Raw genomic sequence first — 27,961 nt, 5'->3', positions numbered from 1 at the left:
CCCGGTGCTAATGAAAAGCTCTGGGCTGCCCTTTGGGCCCCAGCCCCATGCTCCACGCTCAGTCCCAAACATCGGCAGAGGTGGGGAGTCTCTGGCGCTGAGGCTGAGGTGGGATTGCCTGTGGTTCCGTCAAACTTTCGGGCCTCACAGCCTCCGCGGGGACTTGATGCCATGTTCTAGATTCCCCGGAGCTAGTGCTGCTGACTCTGGCCTGAACTGTGTGTGGTGCTGTTGGGAAAGCTTACACTCAGGTGGTAAAACCTTTCCACTCTCCGGAAATCTTCCTTCATAGAGTGAGGAGTTTGGAGCCAGGACTATGTGGCTGCCCCCTTGTTTTATCGCTGAAGAAACAGAAGGCATGGGGGCGTGGTGGGGGCTGTCTGAGCAGGGCTGGAGAGGGCAAGTCCTTGCCCAGGCCTGCCTTTGGTCCCCACCATGTGGTTCCGTAACTGTTCAAAGCTTCCCGCAGCCAGTGTCCCCTTGCTTCTGGGGAGTTCATTACCTAGAAACGACCTGTCTTCTCTCCTTTGTGAACTCCTGGGGCTTTGCAGTGGCTCACACCCTTGGGAGTTGTCACCCCTGTCCAGTCATGGGGGAGTGTGAAGCAGACCCTCCGCCCGCCTCCCCTCCATGGATGCCCCATCTTGGTGGGTCCATCTCTCTGCCGCCAGGGCCTCATCTGCGGGGAGTGATGTATTTTCCCTTCCAAGGCTTAAGAGTCCAAGGGAGGCATTTTAGTTTCGGGAAATCTGTTGGTCTGCATATATTTCTTTTTTTTTTTTTAATATGAAATTTATCGTCAAATTGGTTTCCGTACAACACCCAGTGCTCATCCCAACAGGTGCCCTGCTCAATATTTCGAATTAATACTGTCAGATTAGTTGGCCTTCCTTTAATTTTTCTAGGTCCTCAGCTATCAGTTATATGTGTGAGGTTATTGTCATATCAGTTAATGTTTACTTTTCCTTTTACTGAGCGCTTTCTCAGACATTATCTCATTTCATCCTCAGAACAGCCCTGGAGGCACCCCTGTTCTCCTTGTTTGTAAGACAGCTGAGAAACTAAAACCAGAACATCAGGGCAGCCCACACAGGGTCACCCAGCAGTGGGCCCAAGGTGTGAGCTCCAGTCTCAGGACTCCCAAGTCCAGTGCTCCTTTTGCTGTATCCCCTCAGTCTCTGAGCCAGATCTTGCGGGGAGGGGTCGAGAGATTAAAGACAGTCACAGAGGCTCCTGCCCTCCAGAGCTCACAGAATGGAAGGGAAGGGAACCTCTTATCTACAGAGGTTTTGGTGGCTACATGTGGGAAACTGCCAAAGTGCTTAAGTCCTTGGTGGACACTGGGCGAGAGAGCCCTGTGTGCCAGCCAGTGCTGCTCTCAGGTCAGGGACTGCCTGTTGCGTCTGTGTCCCCAGCAAGGGAGGACTGCAGAGGACCCAGCTCAGAGAGTATCCAGCCCAACTCTCCTGGACCAACCTTCCAGGTAAAGCATCCAAAGAGCTAGGCCCACACAAGCCACCCTCGGCAACAGGATAGAGCTGTGCAGGCTCTTCCTGTCCACAAAGAGCCTTGTGTGTTTTCGCACACAGGGCAAGAAAGCCGCAGTCGTGTCTGGAAAGAGCCCTGGGTTTGACACTAGACGCGGAGCTATAATTATCATCTTTAATTACACGACAGAGCCTCTGCCAGGGAAACGTGCTTGACGATTATCTCCTCTCCTGACAAGGGTGGTTCCGTCTGCCTTTATAAGTACTGACATAAACATACACGCTCACTTGAGATTTCAAAATTATAAAGGGCCATTTCAGAGTTGCCTGCCGAGGACCTCAGATTTCTTTTCCAGGAGAATTGGGTGAGCCAGGAATAAGCCATGCAAATGCTTTCTTGCCTACTGCTGAAAAAATAGTGCCTGTTTACCTCTGAGTTGACTTGATCTCTAAAACTTCAAGAAAAGAACAAGCCTTTTCCTGAAGACTTAAAAAAAAAAAAAAAACGAGAAAAAAATCTATGTAATAGTAATGCTGTGTTCATGTTGACACACTGAGTCAATCTGTGCTCCTTTGATTTTCATACACCACCCCCCCACCCCGGGAGGTAGAACAGGCCTGTGGTGCCATCCCTGTTCTGTAGGGGGGATAGGAAGGCTCAGAGAGGGTAAGGGACACCCCTTTAGCCCCCGCAAGCTAGGCTTCCATGCTCACAGGGCAGTTTTTGTGGTTCATTTTGTAAGCTCCCCCTACCCTCGACTTACTCTGGGGCCCAAGTCTGGTGAGTAAAGTTTGGAAGGCAAATGGCACTTGAGTCCCCAGGTGGACTATACAGGTTAGCTGTGAGCTTTGGGCAGAATTGGTCTGCTGGGCTTCAAAGCAGGCCCACCAGGGCAGGGGACACAGTGTAGGAGGCTCAGTGGGACACCTGCTATGCCATCTGTCCCCAACTGCTCTCCCAGAGGTTCCTCACCACAGCCACTCTCTTAAGACTTAAGGAGTGTCACCTGCCCACCACCCTGGGCCAAGGTGAAAGACAAGCTGCCCTCAAGACCCATGAGTACAGGGCCTCCCGACATCCATCTGTACCATAGTCACATGGGAAGTGAGGGTGAGGTGGGTGGGCAGTGTTGAGAATGCTGGTCCCTAGGCCCTGCCCTTTACAGGCTCTCAGTGGAGTCTAGGGACCTGTGTTTTAATACAGGGCTCCATGATTATGGAACAGACGGTCCCATGGTTTGAGAGGCCCTGCTTTAGCCTGGGGTCTCCTCAAATTCTTGAAGCCCTGGTCCCTTCTGCCGGCTGCATCATTCTCCCTGACTTCTTGGCTCATTCTCTTTCTTCCTCCATTGCGAGGGCATGGACATCCATTCTGTTGTCTCCTTGACATTCCACATACACATCCTGAGCACCTGGGGCTGCAGAGAGGCGCAGAAATCCTCACCCTGCAAGTATGGGCCGAGAGTGTGGGAGTGAGGGCCCAGCTTTGCAAGACCATCTTGTTAGCTTCGCAGAACTGCGATCTTATAGCTAGAACCGTGTAAATCTTTGAATGACCAAATAGAGCAGGGCTGGGTGCAGGGTGTGGTGTGGTTAGGGGTAAGAATCTCACCATCTCAGCAGCTCATCCCAACTCATCCACTGATTCCTGGTTTGAGTGTGGGTAAGGCGCTGCCTATGCCTCTCTTGGGCCTTAGTATCCCCGTCTTTAAAGTCAGAGTTCCAACCTGATCCTGAGGTGATTTTAGTGCTGACCTATTCCAGTGGTGTCAGTAGTAGCAGTAAGACACCTGGAGCCCTCAGTTCCTACTAAGCTCAGGGACAGGAACTCCCGCAAACAAAAAGCCTTTCGTGTGCTGACCGTTGCGTTTGGCTAAGTCTATGGGTGTCTTTCTGACCAGGTGACAGTATTGGCAGATTCTACCCAGCACCCTGGAAACTTGTTTCTGAGCTAAAGTCACGCTTGACTCCCTAGGGGATCTTTTCACAGAAGCCTGCTTCCAAATGGAGCATAATTTCACTGTGCCCACTTAAAAAAATTTTTTTTTCTTTTGTATTTTAAAGAGCTGTCATTTTGTACATGCATCATCCTAGTAAACAGGAGCAGCCCTTCAGCTTCTGGATACCCCATTAAGTGCAGCAGTGTCTTTCTTCCTCACAGGACAGCTCTCAAAGAGGGAAGCCAGATAGGGAAGGTTCAAGGACCAAGTAAGGGGCTCCCCTTCACTGTCACCAGATGATTTTCCCAGGCATGGTCTTTATTATTTTCCTGCTCAGAGACCTTCAGTGGGTCCCACAGATCCAAGTGCAGACTTTCTAGGCCTTGCTAAAGCCTCACCTTCCTCTGCATCCGGGGTTCCAGGCAGCACCCCCAATGGCTTCCTGCTCCCCTGGGTCAATTCTCAATGTCAGCTCCTCCCAGGAGCCTTCCCCAGATTCCTCACTCCCACCGCTTGCTGAATACTTCTCTTCCCTCTCTCTCATTCTTTCTCTTGCTTCTGAGTCCCAGGCCAGCCTCTTGTCTCCACCAGCAGCATGGGCAAGGCCTGAGTGACTCAGTCGGCTCCTCAGAGCCCAGCACGAGGCTTGGCACTTGGGCAGAGCTCGTTGAAACGGGATGATAATGAGCTTCTCCTCTGCATCCGTCTTAGCCTTGTCTTTGAAGTTGATTTAATGGCTGCAAACATAATAATCATTTGGACTGTTGGATCTCCTATTTGTCCCTGAAAAATGAGCCCCCCCACCCCCCCACTTCCAACACACACAAAAATGAATGATTTTGAGGCTATCAGAGCACGTGCTGTCCTGAATTTAAAAACAGGCAATGCAGAGGTGGCTGGCTTGTCTTGTTCTGGGGGGAAATGTTGTGAGTCTCTAGGGCGCCTATGGTTCTGGGAAGTTTACAGTTTATGGAGCTATTCGTGGTCGGGAAGCTCAGGCCAGCAGGGTAATGGTCTGGTCTGGCCCTGTCCCTAGTGCCTCCCTTCCCTCCTTCCCCCTCCCTCCTTTTCTCCTCCCTCCTGCCCTCCTTCCTTCTTTCCTTCCTCCCTCCTCCCCTTCTTCCCTCCTCCCTCTTTTCTCCTCCCTCCTTCCCTCCTCCCTCCAAGCTGGTCACTGGCCTTGGAATTATTCTGAGATCTTAGAGCGATAGAAATGCTGTAAATCCCCATCACCTTTCCCTTTACAAGAATGCAGGTGAGCAGGGTACTGCTTTACAAGGGAGAGAAGCTCTACCACAGCAAAATGCAAAGTGCCTGTCACACAGCTTTCCTGCCTTCTGTTTCCCTTTGCTTTGTTGTATTCAATGGGTACCATAAGCCAGGAAGAAACATAGCTCATATTTGTCCCCACCCTTGTTTGAGGGCCCTCTGTTCCTCAGCAGGGTCTCCAAGGCCCTGTTGTGCAATCTCCTTCTTGCCCTTGTCCCAGTGAGAAACTTCTGTCCACCGTGGACAAATTGACCAGCAGCCTTGGGGTAAAGGAGCAGATATGCATCTATCTGTCTGTGTGAAGTGAAAGGCATAGGACTCCAGGTATTAGACAGAGGAGGATGGAGCTGGACATCACCTCTGGGCTTCTCAGGGCAGCCACAAAGATAGACAATTTGGGGGTATCATGGCGGTACTCCAGGAGAGCTTTGTCCATTCGGTGGTCATTTTGCAGCCTCCCATGTGCCAGGCACCAAGGACACTAAGATAAATGAGACCCTGGGAGGTAGCCGTGGACTGGGTCAGGCATCAAAGTGTCTTAGACTTTGCTTCGTGGGGTGAAGGTCTCCACAGAGATGGCACAATCACACAGATTCCAAGGGAAGAGGCAGGAAAGGCTTCCTAGGAGTTGAAGCTTGACCTAAGTCTTAAAAGACCAGCAGTCCAGGAGGAGGGTATCAGCATGATGGTCCTGGGGACCCACCAGCAGGTCTCATGGGTCCCCATGAGCTGGGTCCTGAGGAAGCTCAGAGGTGGGTGCTGTGTGGCAAGGAGGGAAGGGATGACCTTGCAGGGGAGAGAGAGACAGCCTGTGCCATGCCCAGAAGTGAAGAGAGCAACCCAGTAGCCAGTGTGGCTTCAGCATCAAGGTATGTGGGGAGATGTGCAGCTGCCAGGTTGTTTGAGGGCCAGTTCCTGGAGGGCTTTCTGAGTCCCTGGAAGGAGTTTGGGCCCGAGGTCAAGTTGGAAAGTTAGTCCAGGATATGAAGTTGAAGAAACGGAGTCACATAGCAGTTAAAGCCAGCACTGAAAGAAATGTCTTAAGGCTTTGCGTGATTAATTGACATGTGAATTGGACAAATAATCAATGCAAGAGTGTGCAGCAATGGGGGCAAAACGCCTCCCCAGGGAGGCTGGGGTCATTACTTGAAGGAGGTAAGATCTAAGCCTGGCCCTGAAGGCCTTTGGTGTCAAAAGGAGGAGCTGAAAAGAAAGGTCATTGCTGGTCAGGGGGGTAGGGAATGGGCTCTGACCTTGGCCGAGGGCCCGGCACAGAGTGGCGTGCTAATGTTTGTGATTCTGAACCTGTATAGCGTTCAAGGTTTGGGGAGTTAGCCAGTGTTAGAGAGATGAGGGTTTTAGACTCTCACCTAAGTGTTAGTTGAGTTATTTAAGAACTATTTAAGTACTTAAAATAAGTCTGTGCGGTCAGGACACCATGTGCGTTAATTCTGCACAGAGATTCTGCACACAACCCAGGCCTTGGGATCTGGTTTAGGGACCCTCCATCCAGGATCTGCATCCAATGGCTTCAAGGCCATTGTCCTAATATGCTGCTCCTGCTTCCTGAGCAGGCTTCCCCTGGGCGTCCCAGCTGGGCTCAAAGGTTGTGGTGAGAGCCTGGGACAGAGGTGGGCTTCAGATCTTCCTGCAAATTGAGATGCTCACCCAAGCCTATGGATGGGAGGCCACCCCACATCTGCTCCAGCGCATCTGTAGACCATGGTTGGCTGTGGGCTTACCTAATGGCTACAGCATGGTAGCTTGGACGCTTTTCAAAACAGCCATTTTGTGTTGTCCACCACACACACAAAAATCTTCATAAAGCACCCCGGTATGTATTTAAAACAGCAGGAGCTTTCTGGTGAACCCTGTAAGAAGAATTAGTTGCAAATTAAACCCCCAGGAAACAGAATGATTTGACCTATCGTATAGAACTGTTGGATGTGAGCCAATTAGATGTTGAAAGACATCTGCCTAAGATGATGATTTGGCTCTTGGAGTAATTGGTCTTAAGCCATTCCTTCTGGTAGATGTAAGGGAGTGCAATTGAGGGTCCTAACAACAGCGACCTTCTCCACAGAGTAGATAGGAATGACCGGAAATTAGCCAGCTCCCTTTTGGTGCATAACTAGGGCCCCTGCAGGTGCTGGTGGGTTTTCTTAGTACATTTGTTCTCCTCCTAGTTTTGAACACCCCTCTTCTCTCTACTACTCCTGCCCTGTCCCCCACAAGATTACTCCTGCTATTAATTGTACTCGATGTTGTCCCTGAGGAAGGCAAGAGAGGCAGAGGGAGCCTTCTTTCAAGTGGAGATGGATGAGATTTTAATGGACTTCGGTGACAGGAGGCTCCTCAGCAGGACCCCTGAGGTCCTGTCCTGCCTCAGGCTTGGAGCACACTGTGACCATTGCCTTTGGAGGGGCATTTTTACAGACCGCAGCCAACGGCCAGCCCTGCTGAGTTGGTCATGAGGCTCAGCACAGTAGAGACTTCTCCCAGGCGGCAGTGGGGCAGATGGCTGACACATCAGGCCCAGAGTCCAGCAGGTTTAAACACCAGAGGAGACCTTGCATTAAAGGGGAATTGAGAGATTCCGTGGGTGGGTGGGATATCTCTGGGGAAGCACAGCCTCTTTGTCTCACCAGGAGGACGAGTGTGGAGTCCCCAGTCATGTGGCCTGTGCCTGGTGCCTCGTCAGGGGGACGTGAGTGAAATCTGAAGTGTGTGTCTGCGTGGCGCGGCTGTAACGTGACAGCTGCCACCCTCCCCCCACTCCTCCTTCTTCCCAGCTCTTGCCGCCCCCGCCCCGTTTCCGAGTGAGGAAGCCTGTCTGGCAGCACCGACTCAGCTGTCATACCACATCAGTTTTTGTAGGTTCTCAGCTAGTGGAAAAGTGCCAAACGCAAGCAGATGATCTACTTAATGAAACGCTCAGGAAGAAAGCTTCAGTTCCAGTTATTAGGGGGTTCACATATGACATAAAGGCAGGCCTTTTCCCAGAGCCTTACCGAATTGTTCGTGCTAGATGCCATACAAAAACTGTGATGTTTCTGAACCCTGGAATCCGACCGTGGCTTCCCAGAACCTTGTCGCACATTGCAGGGTCCTTCGCTTTGGGGGCAAACATCGAAAATATTGAACAGTGAGAAGTTGATTCTATTTGTTCAGCATCAGTGAAAGGCACTGTACCCGACTGATACCACAAAAGAAAAATGAAATGAGACATCTCCTTGTGGACATAAACCAATTGAACAGCGAGTCATTTATACCAGATGTCAGCTCGAAATCAGGTTGTATATCTATCTGTGCACATGTATGCGTATGCCGCCCTAATCTGTAACATCTGCATAGGGTTTTATGGTTTACAAGGCTTTTTTATATCCTTTGTCTGGTTTTATTTCATAACAGCTCCATGGAGTTGATATTAGTATTCTCCCCACCGCACAGCAGAGGCTGCTGAAGCTCTGCTGGGGCAAGTAACTCCCCACAGGGTGTGAGCCAGTAAATGGCAGGGCCTGAGCTTGAAGTGAAATCTCCCAAGTCCAGTTCCAAAATGTGCACACCAGTATACAGAGTTGCCAGTGTGTTCGGTGCTTGGGATCAAAGTGCTGTGTTATCGGGGAAGGTAGGAAGTTAATCACATGCATTACATTTGCATTTATTCCAAGGTAGTCAAGATCTGAAAACTACTGGAGTAAGGGATGGGGTAGAGGACAGTATTCATGTGCACAGTGCTTTTCATTGTTACTCATTGAGGTCTAGTGACGTCATTTGGCTGTTGAGGACCTAGAGGCCCAGAGAGGTTGGAGGACTCACTGAGGTCACCCAGGTGGGAAGTAGCCATCTGGGGCGCCTGGGTGGCTGAGTTGGTTGAGCGTCCGACTTCGGCTCAGGTCATCATCTTGCAGTTCTTGGGTTCGAGCCCTGCATCGAACCCTTGCATTCGAGCCCTGCGTCGAACCCTTGCATTCGAGCCCTGCGTCGGGCTCTGTGCTGACAGCTCAGAACCTAGTGCCTGCTTTGGATTCTGTGTCTCCCTCTCTCTCTGCTCCTCGCCTGCTCGTGGTCTGTCTGTCTCTCACTCTCAAAAATAAATAAAAAACAAACATAAAATAATAATAATAAATGCTCTCTTTCCTAACTTTCCTGTTTAAAAAAAAAAAAGTAGTCATCTGATCCTGTGGACACCTTTTCTCCCCTCCGGTGCTACTGGGTTATGACAACCACATAGAAGTATAGAATGTAAATACATTTTATATGAAGAAATAAACGAAAAAAGGGATTCAGTAAATAAATGAACAGCTAAGATCAGTTGGCCACCTAACCTGGAGCCACTTTGCAGATGAGGAAGCAGCAAGGAGAGGCCTGCTCGGGGTCTGCTAGCAGCAAGCTCGAGCCAGGCTCCTGACCCCCAACCCGAGTTCCGCCCTTTGACCCACCCCCCGCAACCTGGGTCTCAGCTTCAGACAAGCCGTTGGGTGCTGAGTTTTCCGTAGGTCTTTGAGCCGGCAGGTAGGAATGTTCCTGGGGTTCATCCAGTTCTGTATCGCCAGCTCCACTGCTGGAAGAGAACCCTACATTCCACGCTGCAGCAACTCCGCCTAATAAGTGAGACGGTAATCTCAGGCTCCCATCAAAAATTCTGTATTTCTCAATGGTGAGTCCACACTAGGACTCACAGTTATTTTTAGATGGGAATTTGATATTTTCTGTTCCATCCCACTTTGTTTTCCCGCCTAGCTGGGGTGATATTTTCTGTCTAGCAATAATTTGGAACTGCCTTATTTTTAGCTTCGTTTTTCTTCCTGTGATTTCCTTTCTCTTCCAGTTTAATCCACACTCAAGTAGGCTCCCTTTCCCACCCCACCTTCCCCCAGTTCTTGTTCACTGTGTCACAGAACTGGATACAAATGGCAGGTGCTCAGCCTCATCTTGTCCTAGGCACAAGCAAGAGGGAGAGTCTTCTGCAAGCCCTGAGTAGCTGCTTATAACCTGGGCTGCTGCTTGTCACTTTATGAAAGCTTCTTCACCTGTCACTCGCCCTGGGTGCCCCTGACTCCCTGCACAAGTACACACCTGAGGAAAAAATGCTTCCAACCCATGCACCCCACCCACCTCCAACCCACCTCCACAGAAAAACCAACAGACCAGGGGGCCTGAGGGGCTCAGGCATTGGGCTACTAGAGTGCCTAACACGTGAGCATATAACTGTGTATGTGTGTACGTATATAAATGCACATACTCCCATAGACTCTGGTGCTCCACATGGAGCAACGACCCATGGTTGTTACAGCGCATTGCCTGTGTTTATTTCATTTACACTGCCCCATGTGCAGTGGCAAAGCAGCAGTGAAAATCTAGTTTAAAACTTGAGGAAACAGGTCCCAGGGGACCTGACCTGACCAGACCAGCCCAGCCTCAGGCACAAGCTAAGGACCGGGGGGCCCCTGAACACCAGTTGGCGTCCTCAGAAGCCTTTGATGGCTCCCTATTGCCTCACCACTAAAATGTGAGCCTCTTAGGCTAGCAGTACTTGAGCAGATGACACACTTAAGTAAATAGCCCTAGAAAAGATTATGTTTTAGGCTGTGAGCTCCTCCTTTAGGGAAGGGACCAGGTTTGATTGATCAACATGTTCCCATCAACCATCGGCACAAGTGCTCACTAGGGTGAGTGAGTAAAAGAACAAACTAGTTAAACTAGTTGCCATATATGGTCCTCCTTCCTCATTCCCTCTTGCCACAGGGATTTCCAGAGTCTGGGCTCTCAGTCCATTTCCCAAAGTACATTTCTTATGTTGGAACCTAGAATCCTGTGGATAAGAACTTTTGTACTGCTTGTAATCCCTCTGATCCCCCTCGGCAAGGAGCCACCTTTCAGGAGGCAGCCACTTCTATAACTGGGCATCAAGGTGTAAACCCCACTCATCCCTGAGCACACCTCCTCTCCAAAGGGCCACCTGTTTGCTTATCGCCCATCTTAGGTTGATTTTGGTTCACAGCTTGCTGATCAATATTGGTTGATGGGAATTAGCTTGTCTTGTGACTTAGAAGAACAGATCTCAAGCTCCTGGGAGAGTGGGGACACTTTGTGGTGAAACCATGGGCCCCCAAAAGTGATCAGACTCACCCCTGCAACTGTGTGTCTTGGGAAAGCTTTCATCATTTGTGGTGCCCAGACTGTAACTGCAGATCTTTCACATGTCTTTAAAACTGGAGTGACTCCCTGGATGACCAGGGCCGTGTTTGGGGGTCACATTATAATTAACATGCACATCTTAGAGCTAAAAATCAAGACAGAATTTCTTCTGAACTCTATTTCCTAAACTACAAGTGTGTAAACATGACATGAAATGGAAATTGTTTAGAAACAGCCACAAAAGCAGAAGCTGTCGATCTAAAGCCTGTTCCACCGGAATGTTAAGTAAAAGATGAGGGAGTTCCACGGCGGGCGGCCGGGAGTGAGTGAATGATAAGTACGGAGCGCTTTGGCTCTGATGAAAGCAGTTGAAAGCAGGTGTGGCAAATCCCAGCTCCCCAAGCAGCCTTAGTTCCCTCCCCGTCCTGACGCAGCCTACGTTTCCTCATCTATCCAGGGTTCTAAAATTCCTGGCACAGTGCCTGGTGCAAAGCAGACCCTCAACAAGTGCAGTCACCACCACCAGTAATAATAATAATAATAATAATAATAATAATAATAATAATAAGTGCTATCACCACCACCACCAATAATGACAACAGTAATAATGAGAACGGTTTCATGTGCCACATCTGCACATGAAACTTTTTAAATTTTTTTTTTTTAACATTTACTCATTTTTGAAAGAGAGAGACACAGAGTGCGAACAGGGGAGGGGCAGAGAGAGAGGGAGACACAGAATCCGAAGCAGACTTCAGGCTCTGAGCTGTCAGCACAGAGCCCGATGTGGGGCTTGAACTCACGGACTGTAAGATCATGACCTGAGCTGAAGTTGGACGGACGCTTAATCGACTAAGCCACCCAGGCGCCCTGAAACTTCTTTTTGAAGTTTTTTTCTATTTTTTTTAATGTTCATTTTTGTAAGAGAGGGAGAGAGAGCACACATGCAGGTAGGGGAAGTGCAGAAAGAGAAAGAGGGGGACAGAGGATCCTAAGTGGGCTCTGTGCAGACAGCAGCAAGCCCAATGGGGGGCTTGAACTCACACACTATGAAACCATGACCCGAGCCAAAGTTGGACATTCAACCAACTGAGCCACCCTGGCACCCCCAATCTTTAAAAAATTTTAAATTTAAAATGTTTTATTACATTAAAAAAATACATGCTCTGTGCAAGCAGATTCAACATGCAGCAGCTTAGAGGAAGTGAAAGGTGAAATCTCTCTCCAGAGATAAGGATTGTTAATAATTTGTTGTGTAGTCATTTGGCCTTTGCCCATTTGCTTTACAGAACTACACATCTCCACATATTACAAGCTTGTTTTCTACATAAACCCTCTCCTACTAAACATCCTTCTACGTCACAGACCTTGTCCAAGGTTGTCCGTTCTTTTGAATGCTTCTATACTGTGACTCTGGCACACTGTATTCGTCATTTCCCCTATTTGTAGACTTGTAACTTGTTTTCAGTTTTTCTTTCTTACATTCGGAAGCAACCATCCATGTGCATATACTTCTTTGTGCGAGGTTCTGGGCATTTCTATAGGATCGATATACAGAAGTGGAACTTGAAGCCGTAATATTTAATTTTTGTTAGGTCCACCAATTGTATCTCCATTCCAGGGCCATTTCCAGTTCTGCTCCTTCCACCAGTCTATGAATAACGTTCTCTTCCTCGGGTAGACAAATATTTTTTTCTGTGCTAATTTCTGCATTCACAAAAGGCTCTTTGTTTCTGTTCCTTCGACCAGTATTTACAGAGCATCTGCAGAGCCAGGTTCTGTGCTAGGAGCAGGGGATGTGTCTGGATGGATTGGAGTTGAACTTGGCCCTCAGAAGCTGTGGTGATGGGGCAGCTGGGTGGCTCAGTCAGCTGAGCATCTGACTTCGGCTCAGGTCATGATCTCAAAATTTGTGAGTTCAAGCCCCACATGAGTCTTGCTGCTCTCAGCTCAGAACCTGGAGCCTGCTTCAGATTCTATGTCTTGCCCTTTCTCTGCCTACCCCCCCCCCGCACCCCCCAACTTGTGCTTTTTCTCAAAAATAAATTAATAAACATTAAAAAGAAGCAGCAGCAGCAGCAGCTGGAGTGAGCCTGGGAGCTGAGCATGCAAATGGCTAGAGGCATGGTAGAGAGGCCCAGGTCCCTGGGCTGACTGCAAACATTGAAGAGGCGGGCAGCAGGGGGTGGTAAGAGATGTCAGGACACCTTCCCGGCTTCTTGAAGGGAAGTTCTAGTGAGGGTGTTGGCTTCATGCTTTAGCTGTTGCACCACCACTGGCATGCACTGGCACCCACTGACAGGGTTCAGTACACGGTGTCCCAAACTGAACAGAAACCTGGGACTTGGGGCTCTGGGGGAGCAGTTCAGGCCTGCGTACCATGGAGGGAGCCAGGTAGAAGAGGCAGCAGTGGTGAGGTGGCTGTCTCCACCAAGAATCTCGAGGTGCCTTTGCTTTCGTGTTCTAGACGTTGATGACACCTTTCACGTGGTGTGGAGTCTCTCTAGGACACCTTTTTAGGGTCCTGAGGAGCGGCTGTTCTTGTGTTTCCCAGCACAAAAACATATATTGTCCAGATGTTTCTTTCCAAATACTTCTTGAGATGGTTGTATGGACGGTGTTATCTGTAATAGCTGCTGATGGGAAATTGCTGCTTGAAGGTAATTCTGAACAGTGGCAGTTTTCAGGTTCCTAATTCTTGTGCGTAGCACCACCCACACATCTTCCCCTTCCCCACTCTTCCTTCAAATTAAACAAAAACAACTTCATTGGGTTTTTGTGCTGTGACGCCAAGAAATACAAGATGTGACAGTAAAGTTGGAAAAACCAGTCAGGTGGGAATTGTGCCGATTTCTCACTCTGACTTTGGCAAAAACCTTTCCATTCTGGGTTTACCATTTGCTCTGTTACGTGGGGGCCCTGTTACATGCTGGCTCCGCCTATAGGATCTGTCTGCAGTCCAATGATTATAAGAATCAGATAACACAGAGGGCTCTGATGACCAGAAAGTACTGTATGGAAGGAGGGAGTCTTGCTGTTGTTGGTCTTTGTATTAAGTTTGGGTTGGTCCTTGGCAGATGGTCACTCCTGAATCAGGTAGGGACACCTGCCAAAACTCCCGGTCTTGTGGTCCAGGGTTCTCATTGTATATTGTAGTTGAATTGTTGAGGAATTTGTTGGAAGTTAGTTACAGATGCCAAGTCAGGGACCCCACACACTGGTAGGATGGATACTCTTGTATATGTCCCCTTCTCCTTCACGTGCAGAAGCCACAGCACTGGAACAGGACGCATGTGTGAACATCCACTCTTATAGAAGCAGATTGAGAGACTATGGAGCCAAAAAGTCATCCAAAGCCTCTGCTTCACCCCCTCCTGCCTTACCTGGAGGAATCTTAGCCCCCATGGATCAGGCAGCCAGCCAGGGTCACACAGCTGGTGAGCGGAGGGCCAGGCTGGTCCCAGGCCGGCCGCCTCATCATCACCATCCAGAAGGCTTTGGTTGTCTACAAGTCCCCAGGGGGATTAGTCCCTCTTGAAGCAGTTCCAGATTGAGGAGGGCCGGGGCAGAGAGCTTGCCAGATCTCAGCAAGTTGCTTCCGGCCAAGCAGCTGCACTAGGCACAAGGCACAATGCCAGCAACACCCCTCAGCATGAGGCAGTGACCCCACAATTGGCTTCAGGGCTGCCATCACCACCAGATGGGTCTGGGTGAGATTTGCCCAATTTAGCTGCAAACCTGGCATGGGGCAAGGGTGCTATCAGGTAGAGCTGGAGGGAAGAGTGGTGCCTGGAAGAAGTCCCTGGCTCTGCCCTGGGAGGCTGGCACCCTGTACCTGATGCCAGTTTGTAATCCCTTGTTTGGGGCCAGCCAGACCGGAACCAGCAGCATGTGTTGATCAACCCACTAAAGATTAGAATGCACTGGAACAACTCTTTAATGGGCATTTCTCTTCCTCATGACACCTCCCTATGCTTTCTTCCCAAAGTGCCTGACCACAATGATTACTTTAGGGACCTATGTGTAGTCCTAGTCAGATAAACCCTGAGATAACCTGAGTCACCCTTCCTAATGAGCAAACCGGCGACCAGGAGGCAGTGACCCACTGGCATCACTTGACACAGTGGAGCCAGGACTCTGCTCTTCTGCTCCTTGCTTCCTTTGCTGACCTGAACTCATTCATGCAATTGTGGTACAGGGAACACTGACCTGGGTTGGAAAAGCAGTGTAGACATCTGCACGGTTAAGAACATGGGCTTTGGAGCCAGGCTGCCTCCATCACTGGCTTGCTGTGTGAGTGCATTTAAGGTGGTGATGCCATCAGCAACCCCTAGTAGAGCTGTTGTGGGAATTAAGTGGGGAGCCAGATGCAGAGCACTTAGCGTAGCCCCCGCACACAGCGTGCACCCATCACTCAACCATTCTTAGAGTGCATTATTAAGAGTGGAGCCTTTGCGACCATGGCTGAACCACTCAGTTTGTCTGACCTGCAGATTTTTTTATCAGTCAGGTGAGGAGGGGGCTTGGGTTTGGTCATGGCCCTTCCAAGGCTTGCTCTGTGAGGTTCCGTGAGAATGGGCCAGTGATGCTGCTCAGTGAGGGCTGTAACCATGACTGGTCTGTCATGAAAGTCTGTCCCCTGTGGCTTTATCACATTAGTGTGTGGTCAGAGGCCTCTGTGGAAGCCAGGACCACACCGCGCCCAGCAGACCGGAAGATTGCACCAGGGGGGGCAACTGGCCCTTTGTACAGTCCATCAGTGCTGCGAGGACACAAGATAGGACTTGCATCTGCCTCTATTTGCTAAGGCCCCAGGTGTTCCCTGCAGCACAGGGGTCAGGGGATGCCTGCCCCTCTCAGGATTGACTTGAGGATGCTGGTGCCACCCTGCCCCTTATCCTGATGGAAACACTCACGTTTGGGTTGCTTGCTGGAGTGTGTCTGTCTTTCTGGAACATTGGGCACCTTCTGTCCACTTCTTGAAAGGGTGAAGCCCTAATTGTTTGGAGGGTCAGACCCTCAGATCATCAGCAGCTGATTGCCACACCCTGGTGGTTCCTGTCAGCTTCTGAAAAAGGCATTTTGGGTGAAAGCATAAACCTGATCAGAGCTCCTGATCCACTTTTCCCAGTTTCCTCCCCTTTCAAGTCTGCACCCCTCCTCCCAACCTTCAGGGCCAGCTCCAGTCTCCTTATCCAGCTACTCCGTGTCCCCTCTTCTTCATGAGCACCGAGCCCAAGGCGGCTCACGGTATTTGGTTTTACCTCAGAACCCCTCAGGCTTTCCTCTGTCCATGACTTTTCTGCTGCTTGACTTGTCTGGGTTGCCCTTCTCCTGGTGCCCCTCATCTTTACCTGTCTGTCCTTTCCTTGAGCGTATTCTACCCAGGGCCCTCCATTCACTGTGTGTGACACAAGGCAGGTCCCTCAGCCTGGAGGGGCCTCCTTACACTAAGACTTGAGATTCTGTGAAGTGCCACCTCCCCAAAGTTTTTCGAAATCCCTGGGACAGCATTTGCTTTCTGCCTCCACTGAGCTGCCACTGTGTGTACCAGTTTAGGGTACTTGGGGCCAGTCAGAACTGGGTTAGCCCCAGTTAGGCCTCTGAATCTGTCTGAGCCACAGTTGCTGCACCGTAAAATACAGTAGCACTTGCCTGTCTGTGCCATGGGGATGAGGAATGAAATACAGCCAATACCCAGGTCAGTGCCTGGCATAGGCAGGTGCCCACTAACTTGCAGCTGTTATTAACTCATTGCTTATGGATGTTGGCATCCCCATTCTCCTGCTAAACCATGAGGTCTCTTGGGGGTGAGAGCGTTGTCTAACACCATGTGAGTGCTCAGCGTTTGGCCTGGGGCCCACCTTAGCACACAGTAAGGACTCTGTGGATGCTTGAGAAAGAAAAGCAGGCAGGCTCCTTGATTGCCTGTGAATTGGGGTCTTGCAGTTGACGTGGAATCAGAAAGCTGTCTCTTGAGAAAGTTGCTGCTCTAAATGGAGACTTGTTTATGCACTGCACTGAGTCCAAGGGCAGCCAAGATCCTGGAGCGCAAGTTCGCCTCAGTGAGTCTCCACAGGGGATGGCGACAGAACTCTGGCCTGCAGCCTCTCAGAGGCCTCAGCACACCAGAGCAGTCCCTGGAAGAGTGCAGAGTGACAGGCAGGGCTGACGGACTCGGCCATAATTGCAGAGAGGGCCTAAGAGCTCTGTGAAGAGACCCACATGGCTTTTTAAATCCTGAGGAGAGCATAATTGGTGTCATCAAGTGTGCGTTCTCGTCTCCCCTCTGGTGCCACAGAACAGGGGGGCTCAAGGGAAGACCCCATCACCGCAGATGATGGAGGGAAGGGAGAGCACACTGGGCTCCCTGACTCAGATGTGGGCCTTTCCCTCGCCCTTGGGCTGAGCACAAAAGAGCAAGTGGTACAGGTTCTGCCGGGCAGTGACAGGCCCTCTCTGCTCCCTCCAACGTGACCATTGTTCTTGTTCCACACCCCCTGCTTCCGCAGAGCTCACCACCCGCTTCTTGGGTGTTTCTGTGCACGCCTGGAAAAGATGGTAAGAGAACTCCAATTAGTCAGTCTCCTGGCTTCTCGACAGCTCCGGAAACCAGACTAGATAGAGGAGGAGGAGGTGGGGCCTCATGCTTGTGTTGCATTGGGTTTATCTCCAGGCTTTATCTCCGAACCTCCCTGCCCTGCCCTTGCTGGCCCGCAGCGTCCACCCAAGAAGACCCCTGCGGCCTTGGCCTCTGCCTCGGCCTCTAAGGGATACCTGAATTCAGATGTCCGTTGAAGCACCTCAGTCAGGAGTCGGGCCTTTTTCCAGCAAACGTTTTAACAGTTCAGATGGGGATGAATGTCCCCTGTCTTTCCTTTGATGTGGTGCCCTGGAAGTTGGCTGATTTTCAGCTGCATGCCTAATTAGGAACAGCCACCCGCCACTCCTGTGCAGTTCCTCACTCACTCTGTGGTGCTGGGTGTGATTTTAACACCTCAGACCTGACTGAAATAGATGCCCCAGCCTCCAGAAGATTAAGAACTAGACAGTCTGATAAAAGAGATGTCAGGAAGCATCGGGGAAAGGCAGGAGGAGGAGTCCCTGCCCAGGAGTGAGAGGACCTCCAGCCTCATCCCTGCTACTTTCTCCCCATCCCCAGCTCTCAGTTTCCCGGATCTGTAAAATGTAGTGACTAGCCTGCTGATCGCTGAGACCTTCGCGTTGCACACAGGAGTTGATCCAGAGCAGGGCTCCCACATGGAGGCATGAGACTGCCAAAGCAGCAGCGAGAATTGGAAGTTTGGGATCCAGAAATGAAAGTAGGTTTAGAGGTTGGTGTTGAAACCCTCCATCGCAAATGCAGGGTTGGCCCGTCAGATTTCCGTGAGCAGACCTTCTGTGGCTCTGGGAGATGAAGGGTCATCTCAGGGCAGGAGGGGGTCTTAGGATGGGGTTCCCAGGAAGCCCAGCAGTGGCAACCAAAACAACAACAACGTCCACAGAGTACTTTCTGTGCATCTGGCACTGTTCTAAACATGGAAGGTATATGAATTCACTTAACTCTCCTAAACGTCCTTCCAAGGTATGTACTGTTGATCCCCCATCCAGAGATTTGGAAACAGTGGCAACTTGCCCTTTTCCTCCGCTGGAGCCAGGCCTTGGGCCCAAGCAGTCTGGCAGAATCCGTGTTTGCAGCCACCACACCGTGCTGCTGAACCTGTCACTCACCTGGACAGGTTTTGCCTCCCTCCAGGTGGATGGTGCAGCTTTGCCTCCCTCCAGGTGGATGGTGCAGGGCAGCCCCAGTCAGTGGAAGGTGCATCAATCTCGTAAGGCAGCCCTAAGCTTCCAAGTCTAGTCTGCCCCCATCCCTGGCATCTCAGGCCTCGGTCCTGGTGACCTCCAACCCATGCGAGAGAGGTCTGGCAGCACACCCAGGCACGTCCACACTGGTTGAGTAGAGGTTTCTTGGCCTGGGAATGGAGGCCTCTGTGGGCCACATCCCTACTGAGCTCTGCCACCCTGTGATTTGGCATCTGGTGTGGATTCCCAGACAAGCCCAGCTGGGAAAATTAGAGGTGAGGGGCCTGCAGGCCAGCGTCTATCATTTCCAGCTAGGCTTCTGCACGTCTGTGCCAGCCTTTCTCTGCCCAGCTCCACCCTGCCCAGAGGTTCTAAGACACCTCTCCTTAGACACTCTTGGGGGTGCCATCCTGTGGCATTCAAGATCACCCAGAGCCCACTTTCACCTACCTCCAGCTTCCTCTCCCACCAGGCCCTCTGGACAGCCCACCTTCCCCATGTATTACCTTGTGCGTCCAGCCCCTGTGCCTTTGCTTCACTCCTTCCTCCATCAAATGTCCATTTTCCTCGCCACACCGTTGTGCAATGACCTCATGTCTAAATTCCTTCAGCTTTCCCACGTTTCCCCCAACTGCACTGTAGTATTATGTCTGCTCCCTGGTGAGGATCCTGAGCCATCTCTGTGCTGGAGGCTCTGGCCCTCCCTCACCCAGGGCGTCTTGAAGACCAGGATCATGTCTCCATCTGGCTCGTGTGCCAGGCATTCAGCAGATGCCTGGCTGGGTGCACGGAGTGGTGGATGCCAGTGCTGCCAGAGGAGGCTGGGTGCTCCAGGGATGCACACGGATTTCCTCCCCTCCCATCTCCCAGAGACCTCCTTTTCCTGTTCCCGAAGGGAAGGTAAAGAGGTATAGAATAGGTTTCTTTTCTTCTAGTCTTTTGGCTGGTAAAAGATATTGACCGTAAAGTATGTTGCACATTTGTTTTTCATTTATATGTGTATTTATATGTGTTTTTGTTTATATGTGTATCCACCTGCTTTCAAAATATAGATTTGGGGACGCCTAGGTGGCTCAGTCGGTTGAGTGTCCAACTCTTGATTTCAGTTCAGGTCATGATCTCACAGTTTCATGAGCTTGAGCCCTGCATTGGGCTCTGTGCTGACAGCATGGAGACTGCTTGAGAGTCGCTCCCTCTCTCTCTGCTGCTCCCCTGTTTGTGCTCCCTCAGTCTCTCTCAAAATAAATAAATAAACTTGAAAATACAGATTTGAAGTTGTCCATAACTTTCTTAAATGTATATAATGAGGCCATTATAATGGAAATCAAAATCCACATTGAAGGAAGGACGAATGAATGGATACAATATCTAAGATAATGTACTTATTGAAGTCAAGCATCAGAATTAACCCTGAGCTTCCTGGCAGCCAAAACAAAGAAAAGTGGGGGTGGGGGGCTGGGAGGGGGCGGGTGGTGAGAGGGAAGCAGCACAGAACTGGTGAACCCTGGAGCAAAGTGTAGCTTGTTGCTCATGGACTTGGGGAACTCTAAACCCTCATCAGACCCACTCAGGAAATTCTTGGTTTGCATCAAGCTCTGTCCTGGGCCCCTTACTCAAGATAATCCCCTCACCCTTGCTTCTCCGTAGCCACAATCCTTGTGCAGCACGCCCACCTCCCTCTCCTGGCTCTGTGCCTTTGGTGAGTGTTCCCAGGGTCCCTTCCAGGTCTTAAGTCTCTTAATTCCAGAGAAAATACTGTTTTATTTGTTTGTTTGTTTGTTCTCATTCTCTTTCTCTTTATGTAGTTCCACTTGAAAACCTTTCTATTCCAGAGATTAACAGAAATCCCCACCTGTCAATTTAATGTTTCTGCTCCCTGCCTAAGAGGCATGAAATCACAGCCTGCCACCAATATTAAAGGTCATTTTCCATGAACTTATAGATGGTGAGGTCCAGATAACTCGTGACTTAAAACATATGGTCCCCTATTAGATCAGTCTCTGGACCATCAGAGGTCGGTCTGGGGAATAAGGAGGATGGGCCTGGTCATTAGGCGGGAGACAGTGATGTCTGGTAAGCTAACCTGATGCAGTGGCCCTTGACTTCTGGAGCCCCTGGCAAGCCTTTCCTGGGAGAGAAGATGCTCTCTAAATGAGCATCTTCTCAGTAAAAGGCAGCTGCTTCCAAAATGCACATAGCTCCTGTAAGCCCATCTTGCTTAAAACTGTATTTACTTTCATGTTCTCCTGTCTTAATTACCTTTTTTCTTTACTGGCGTCCTTATTCATTATTTAAAACAACTTTCAAAAATAATTATGCAATAATTCCTTCCTCCATGCACCGTAGCTCTTTACTTTCCTGTATCAGGTTTTCAGCCCTTTATTCATTTGTATCTGTAGTGACAACATTGCTGTCATCAGAGTCTAGATATTGTGGGCAAAGTGTGTGATGACAGTATTCAGCAGTTCCTAAGCAAGGGCTAGAATTCCCTTTGGGGCATCGTTCACAGTGGCCAGGACTTGTTTAGAAAGCCCACATTATACGGTTTGCTCAACGCATAAACAATCTTGTATTTTACTTTTTAACTTAGCATAATTTCATGCATGCTTTTCCATGTAGCTACATAATCTTCAGATTTATCATTTTAATGGCTGCTTAATATTCCATCCAGTTAGCGTGCCATAATTTACTTAACTGTTCCCAATTGTTGCAGCCTTAATGAAAATTTGAATTCACCATGTACTACAGGGGGAAGCTGGTTTTAATGATTACCATTATAACATCCCCTGCCCTAACTGCATGCCATTAGTAACCCAGCTTTAGGAAGGCGCAGATGCTTTTGGAACAATAAATTCTGTAGGAGAGGTGTATGCACAAGTCCCTCTGATTTAATAGCTAATCTGTTCACTGCACATGTTTTCCTTTTATGCTGGTGTTTATGTAGAATATCTACCTCTTCTGCATATTGTGTAACACTAAACTACATGCATTTGGCATATTGCTCCCGATACTTTATCACTGCTGTCAGGAACTTCCATAAATTAACAAGAATTTGGGAGTAAGGAGTGGTTTCTGGCTGTCGATTGTCGTTCATTTATCCCACCCACACTCTTTGAAGATCTGTTTGCAGCCAGGCTCTGTCAGGGAGAGAGCAAAGGCACTTCCGATTATTGGAAGCCCACAAATGTGCCTCTGTGAATTGCTTTGTGGTGCCCAAGAGTAAATGGTGATTCTCATGCGAAGTGCTTTGTAAACCGTACAGTGCATTAAATGGTTGCTGGTCTTGCTGATAAAGTAGGGTGAAGAGGAAGGTGGTTTTCCTGGGTCAGTGTCCATCAGCTATATCCCCAGTGTCCTCAGACCTCGGAAATTTCCAAGGACAGGAGGCTAGACTGCACTTCTCAGAACCAGCAAGAGTGATGATGATGACCCCACAGAACAGATTAGATAGTTTGGTAGGTTCAGTGAGTTTCAGAGTTGTCTATAGTGCCTTATAGTTGGTGTTCACTTTAAAGTGACCAAGTCCTACCTTTGTTTCCTTTTTTTTTTTTTTAAGTTTATTTATTTTGAGAGAGAGCATGAGCAAGGGAGGGTCAGAGAGAATGGGAGAGAGAGAATCCCAAGCAGGCTCCATGCTGTCAGCACAGAGCCCAACCCAGGGCTCAAGCTCATGAACTGTGAGATCATGACCTGAGCTGAAAGAGTTGGATGCTTAACCAGCTAAGCCACCCAGGTGCCCCTGAGTCCTACCTTTTATAGCTCTTCTCTTTTCCTCTTCCTCCCCCATAAAAAGAAAAACATCATCCCTAAAACTAATAAACGATCCCAGTTTACTCACGGGACCCAGTAAAGCCATATTTTGCCAAAGTACAGGACATCTTTTCAGAGAGGACAGGATTTTCAGGGCCCTGAGAAGGTGAGAAGGTTTTTCCATTTTCTTCCTCTCTCCTTGTAAAAAGAGAAAGTGTTTTCCAAAGAAAGTATCTCTGTGCACTGCCTACACCCCCACCGGCTCTCCAGCTCAGGTCCCTTTCCAGCAGAGAGAAAGCAAGCCTTGGGCCAGTACCTACCTACTTGGTTTTGTTCTCATTCATTCTTTTTATGTGTATCAACTGTTTCTAGTAAAGGATAATGACTTAAGGATAGTGATGTAAAATTTTTGTAATGAATTTACTAATTCTAAAAAGTGAGGCAGCATAAATAAAAATGGAAAGTAAGAACCCAGGCGGTACCTGCAAACAACAGAATCAACAGCAGTTGGTGTGTGTGTGACTTAATGAAGTCGGTGAAACGCTACCGTAATGTTATTTAACATCAACTCTAACGGCACTGGCGCGGCATCAGCTGGCTTCTGTCGTATCAGGGCATGTGCACACGGAGTTTTGCCATCCCCACGAGCTGGCCCTGGACCATGAAGCCCAGCCTGAAAACAAGCTTTTGCTTAGAAAGGCTGACATCACCATGTGTTTTGTCCACTGCTCTTCAAGGCACATAAGTCCCGTGGGTTTCTACTGTGTCTTTATGTCATCGGAACTCTGATTTGGAGAATGCCTCCAGAGTCCTTTTCAACAGCTCACTCTCAACGATCCTCACCCCTTTTATATCAAGCCTTACCTCTCCCCTCTCATCTCCTTGGACCCAGTGCTCCAGCAAAAGTGGACAGTGAATAGACCAATTCAGGCTTAAATGGAAAGGAAATTCTAACACACACACTACCACGTGGAAGAACCTTATAAACATTATGCTAAGTGAAATAAGCCCGTCACAGATGGGGACAAGTACCATATGACTCCTCTTGTAGTGAAGTATGTAGGGTAGGAGAGTGGTGTCTCCCAGGGGACAGGGAAGGGGAAGTGGGGAGTTCGTGTTTAACTGGGACAGAGTTTCAGTTTGGGAAGATGAAAAAGTCCTGGAGATAGATGGCGGTGATGGTCACACAATGGTGTGGATGTACTTAATGCCACTGAACTGTACCATAAAAATGATTAAAATGGCAAAGTTATGTTATGTGTGTCTTTTACCACATGAAACAGAAAGGCAGTGAGCGGTCTTCTCCAGCCACACTGCCTTGCCTCAACATGGTCCGACCGCAGGGAACGCTGACCCTCCTGTTTTCACTTCCCTTGTCATCCCCCCCCGCCTCGCCCCTCACAGGCCCTGCACTGAGCCCTTTGCTACAGAGAATTATGGTGATTTAGATGCGTATGCCTACCTCTTCTGGAAGCAATGGGCTTCCTGAGAACAGCCTCTCGAGCAAACCCTCCCTTCCCTGTGTCCCATGCAGGCCCTTCACACAGGGGGGTCTAGGATCAAAGCAGGTGAAGTGTCACTGTTTGGCTCAGAAGCACCTGATTCTGGCATCCTAGCATCCATCTTCGAGCCACCACCGGCCTCTCAGAAATGAGCAGCTGACATGGATGCCCCTGTCTGGGGCCTGATCTAAACAGGCAGTCACCCCTCAGCCCACAGAGGGCCAGGCCTTGGCCTCCCTTCCAGAAGATTTGGAGCACCCCCGCCGCCCCACTTATTCAGAAGTGAAGCTGGGGGCGCCTGGGTGGCTCAGTCAATGAAGCGTCCAGCTCTTGATTTCAGCTCAGATCATGATCTTGTGGTCCCTGAATTCGAACCCCACGTGAGGGCTTGTGATTCTCTCTCTCCCTCTCCCTCTCTCTCTGCCTTTGCCTCACTCGCACACACTCGCCTGCTCTTTCTCTCTCTCTCTCTCAAAACTAAAGGAGTGAAGCTAGATATCTGCTCTCAAGTCCCTCGGATGTGCTAGTGTGTTAGACTAGTCCTAGTGGGGAGGCCTTCTACTCATCTGTAAAGTGAGGGGGTGAGGGCTCTTTGTGATATCAGAACACACCTGGAACATCATGTGCACATCTGGGCCTGTCCTCACAGACTACAGTGCACAACCAGATGGCCACAGTGAGCCTTCTGGTTCCGTCATTAGGTCCAAGAGCCTGAGATCTTTGTAAGGAAACTTTGCCCTGTCAGAGCAGAGACACTGCGTTCAAGGGGTGGGGAGGAACAGGTAAGCGCAGTAACAGGCCTGTTGCTGTGCAGTCCTCACCTCCTTGGCTGGGACTGAATTCCCGTGGGTGTCACCTGACAGATCCCAGATGAGGAAGTAAGTTCCGCACATCCATTACATCCCTGCCTCCTTCCTTGTTGCTTGCAGAATTTCAGAGGCAAGAAAGTGTCCGGTCCCAGCACAAAGGCATCCAGTTATATGACACCCCTTATGAACCTGAGGGCCAAAGTGTCGACTCGGACTCAGAGAGCACCGTCAGCCCCCGACTACGGGAGAGCAAGCTGCCCCAGGACGACGACAGGCCCGCTGACGAGTACGACCAGCCATGGGAGTGGAACCGGGTCACCATCCCAGCTCTGGCAGGTAAGGAGCCGGTGGCCCCGCTCAGAGGGCGCTGCTGACCCACGCTCAGTAGTCACCTTTGGTAAAGAAGGTACATGCACTGGTCCCTTTTGCTCAGGTAAACCCACAGGGCTTCATTTGATGGTCCGGCTGGGCCCCTCAAAGATGATGAGGGTCCTAGAGAGAAGGGAGGCCAGGTCAGGCCAAAGGGAAATCCTAAGTCTGGCCTCCAGGCCCTCCATTCCAGTCTTTCCTAGTCTTCACAGACGGCTCCGATGATTTCATTGTCTGACTGTGTTGGTAGTGCTCTAGTTCACTGAAGCCAAGATTTCAGAAGGAATTTTCTTATAAACTAAAAGAAAACCAACTGCAAAGCGGTTCCCACTGAGCCTGAGGGAGCCCAGTGCTTCTGTCTATTTGTGTGGATGTGATAGGCCTGGTATACCTAGGGCCAACCATGTTTCCTGTTCCAGCTTTGGCATGAAGCCATTCATAGAGCATAGGCATGGGCACATCCTGACCTCAAGCTGGCTCTCGCCCTGGCCGAGAATGTCAGGTGCCCCCCATCTGCCTCACTCTGAGACTGGTTCTCTAGAATCTGGGTATCTGTCACAGCACTAAAACTCCTCTCCCACAGCCTTTTGGAAAGCTGCCTGCTACATGTGTCACAGGACTTAAGTTTATGTGCTCACCCTCTGATTCTAATCCCAGCCTATTGGATCCATGCCAGGGTTATGATCTAAAATTCAGAAAAGGCATTGTTTATGATCATGAAAGGTGGGAAACAACCTGAATGTCCAGCAAACAGGGATTGATTCAGTGGAATACTGTACAGCCACTAGCAAGTGATATTGACAAAGAGTTTATAACAACACAGGAAAAATGCTTATGTTTAATGTTAAGAGGTAGAAAGCCAGATGCAAAAAATTTCTTATGCATCTAAGAGTTTAGGCGTGTGAAAAAAGGGACATTGAATGACTCATTTAATTCTTGCCACACTGAAGGTCAAAGGGGGGGGTGGTTTTAATTTTTAATTTAAGATTCATTTTTGCCTGAAATCTCTCTTTTTCATACCCAGCCGGACACTTCCTTTCTAGTCCCCAGCAGCGAGGCCTCGGCCCTACCCCCATCCAGAACAACAATTGATGTTCTAGCTGCTCAAGCACATACTACTCACAGTTCCCTGGACGTAGTGTGCATCGTGCAAATTCCATTCCTTCTGCCTAAGTGCCCTTTACTGCAATGGAAAAAATCTTGTGCCTCCTTCCAGGCCCAGCTCACACGTTGCCATCTCTGTGAGCCCTTCCTGGGACATAGCTGTGCATCCCAAGGACTTTCTTACTGTGTCTCTGGGCCTGTTGAGCTTCTTGCACTCAACCCTGGCATGACGTTTCTCTCATTGTACGGTTAGCCCTGTCAGTACCAGTCTCCACCTGTCAGACTTTGAGCACCTGGCCGAGAGCCAGACATAGGAGTAGTCATGAGGTTGAAGGTCAGGTCGCTCCCATGCATTTCACAGCCCCCTGTCTTCCTTTGGCACAAGGGAATCCAAGGACTGTCTCTGTCCCCTGGCATCGCCAATAAGGGGCTGTGCTCTTCTCCTGGCCATGAGGGGAGCTGGAATGGGGCCATTGCTACCCAAGAGCTTACTTTCTGCAAACACCAGTTTGATTAAAGGGCTCGTGTGGCAGCTCTCCCAGACACCCAGGGCCTGTGGCATGAGATAGCACTGAGACAGGTGGAGGGTCTCACACTCTCCTAGACTGACCACCTGTAGGTCCCTCGAGGGTAGGGTTACCTTTGATGCTCTAGTCTGGTCTGGCACCGTGCTGCTCACAGCACGGTCCCTAGACCAGCAGCATTGCATCCCCTAGGAGCTGGTGAGAAATACAGGGTCTTGGGCCCTACCCCAGACCTACGGAGTCAGAATCTGTTTTAACAAGACCCCCGGGGGGCGCCTGGGTGGCGCAGTTGGTTAAGCGTCCGACTTCAGCCAGGTCACGATCTCGCGGTCCATGAGTTCGAGCCCCGCGTCAGGCTCTGGGCTGATGGCTCAGAGCCTGGAGCCTGTTTCCGATTCTGTGTCTCCCTCTCTCTCTGCCCCTCCCCCGTTCATGCTCTGTCTCTCTCTGTCCCAAAAATAAATAAAAACGTAGAAAAAAAAATTAAAAAAAAAAAAAAAAACAAGACCCCCGGGGGGTGATTTGCATGCATATTAAAGTATAAAAGCACTTAACCTATAGGACCTCAAATGTTCTAAAGGCTCTCAGACCAGAACTTGCCCACTTCTGCTCAAAGGTGGTTTTAGAACTCCTGTACATTCTATACAAAGGATCACAAGGTCTCAGCTAGAACCGTCTCCTTCTAAGTTTCTGGGCCGCAGGTGTCCATTCTGGACGTGGCTTTATGTCACTGAGTTGCTATCACAAGTGTCATTATAGGTCTACTTCTTAGGCTGCTGAGAGAAGACAGACTCAGAATCAGGTCCTTGTCTGTGTCTCATCAAGTCACTTATCTGTGCATGGCCTGCTCCAGAGTATAAACCAGCTGTTCTCTTTCCAAGAAGCTTTTGGCTTCATTCTGATTTCTGGGGCCTAGAAGGAAGCTGTTTCACTCAGGCTGAAGGGACGCTATGAGCACCCATCATTAGTCGTGACCGGATGCCTCCCCATGTCTGAATAGCCCGTCAGTGCAGTGTTCATAGGTAAGGAGCACCTGGTATCCTAGCCCAGAGTGAAGGTGGAGTGAGAGGTGGATGGGCCACTTTCCAGGTAATGACGATGAGTTGAAGTGGCTTGAGTGGATAACTCAAGTGCTGCCATGGTCCCATTTGTAAACCCAGAAGTGTGGCTGCCCAGGATTGAAGGACGGTGTCCTGTGTGAGTCAGTAATGCACGTACATGAGTATGTCCGGACGCACACACTTTAGCAAGTCATTGGTG

The 27,961-nt window shown here is 49.8% G+C and overlaps 1 protein-coding gene across 1 annotated transcript in view; it reads left to right on the top strand.

Annotated features, from left to right (window-relative positions):
• The window catches only part of SHB (SH2 domain containing adaptor protein B), a 135,078-nt gene that overhangs the window by 62,826 nt on the left and 44,291 nt on the right, over nucleotides 1-27,961 (top strand). Inside the window, exon 3 of the mRNA XM_047098953.1 lies at nucleotides 24,825-25,040. Within this exon, the coding sequence (XP_046954909.1) occupies nucleotides 24,825-25,040 (216 nt within the window). The remainder of the gene's footprint in view (nucleotides 1-24,824; nucleotides 25,041-27,961) is intronic.

This window comes from Lynx rufus, unplaced genomic scaffold, assembly GCF_022079265.1.
Source record: "Lynx rufus isolate CCGP_SWC_20201006 ecotype Redwood Valley unplaced genomic scaffold, mLynRuf1.p SCAF_10, whole genome shotgun sequence".
NCBI lineage: Eukaryota > Metazoa > Chordata > Mammalia > Carnivora > Felidae > Lynx > Lynx rufus.
The sequence above is the reverse complement of the archived record's forward strand: the minus strand, read 5'-3'. Positions and strand labels throughout refer to the sequence as shown.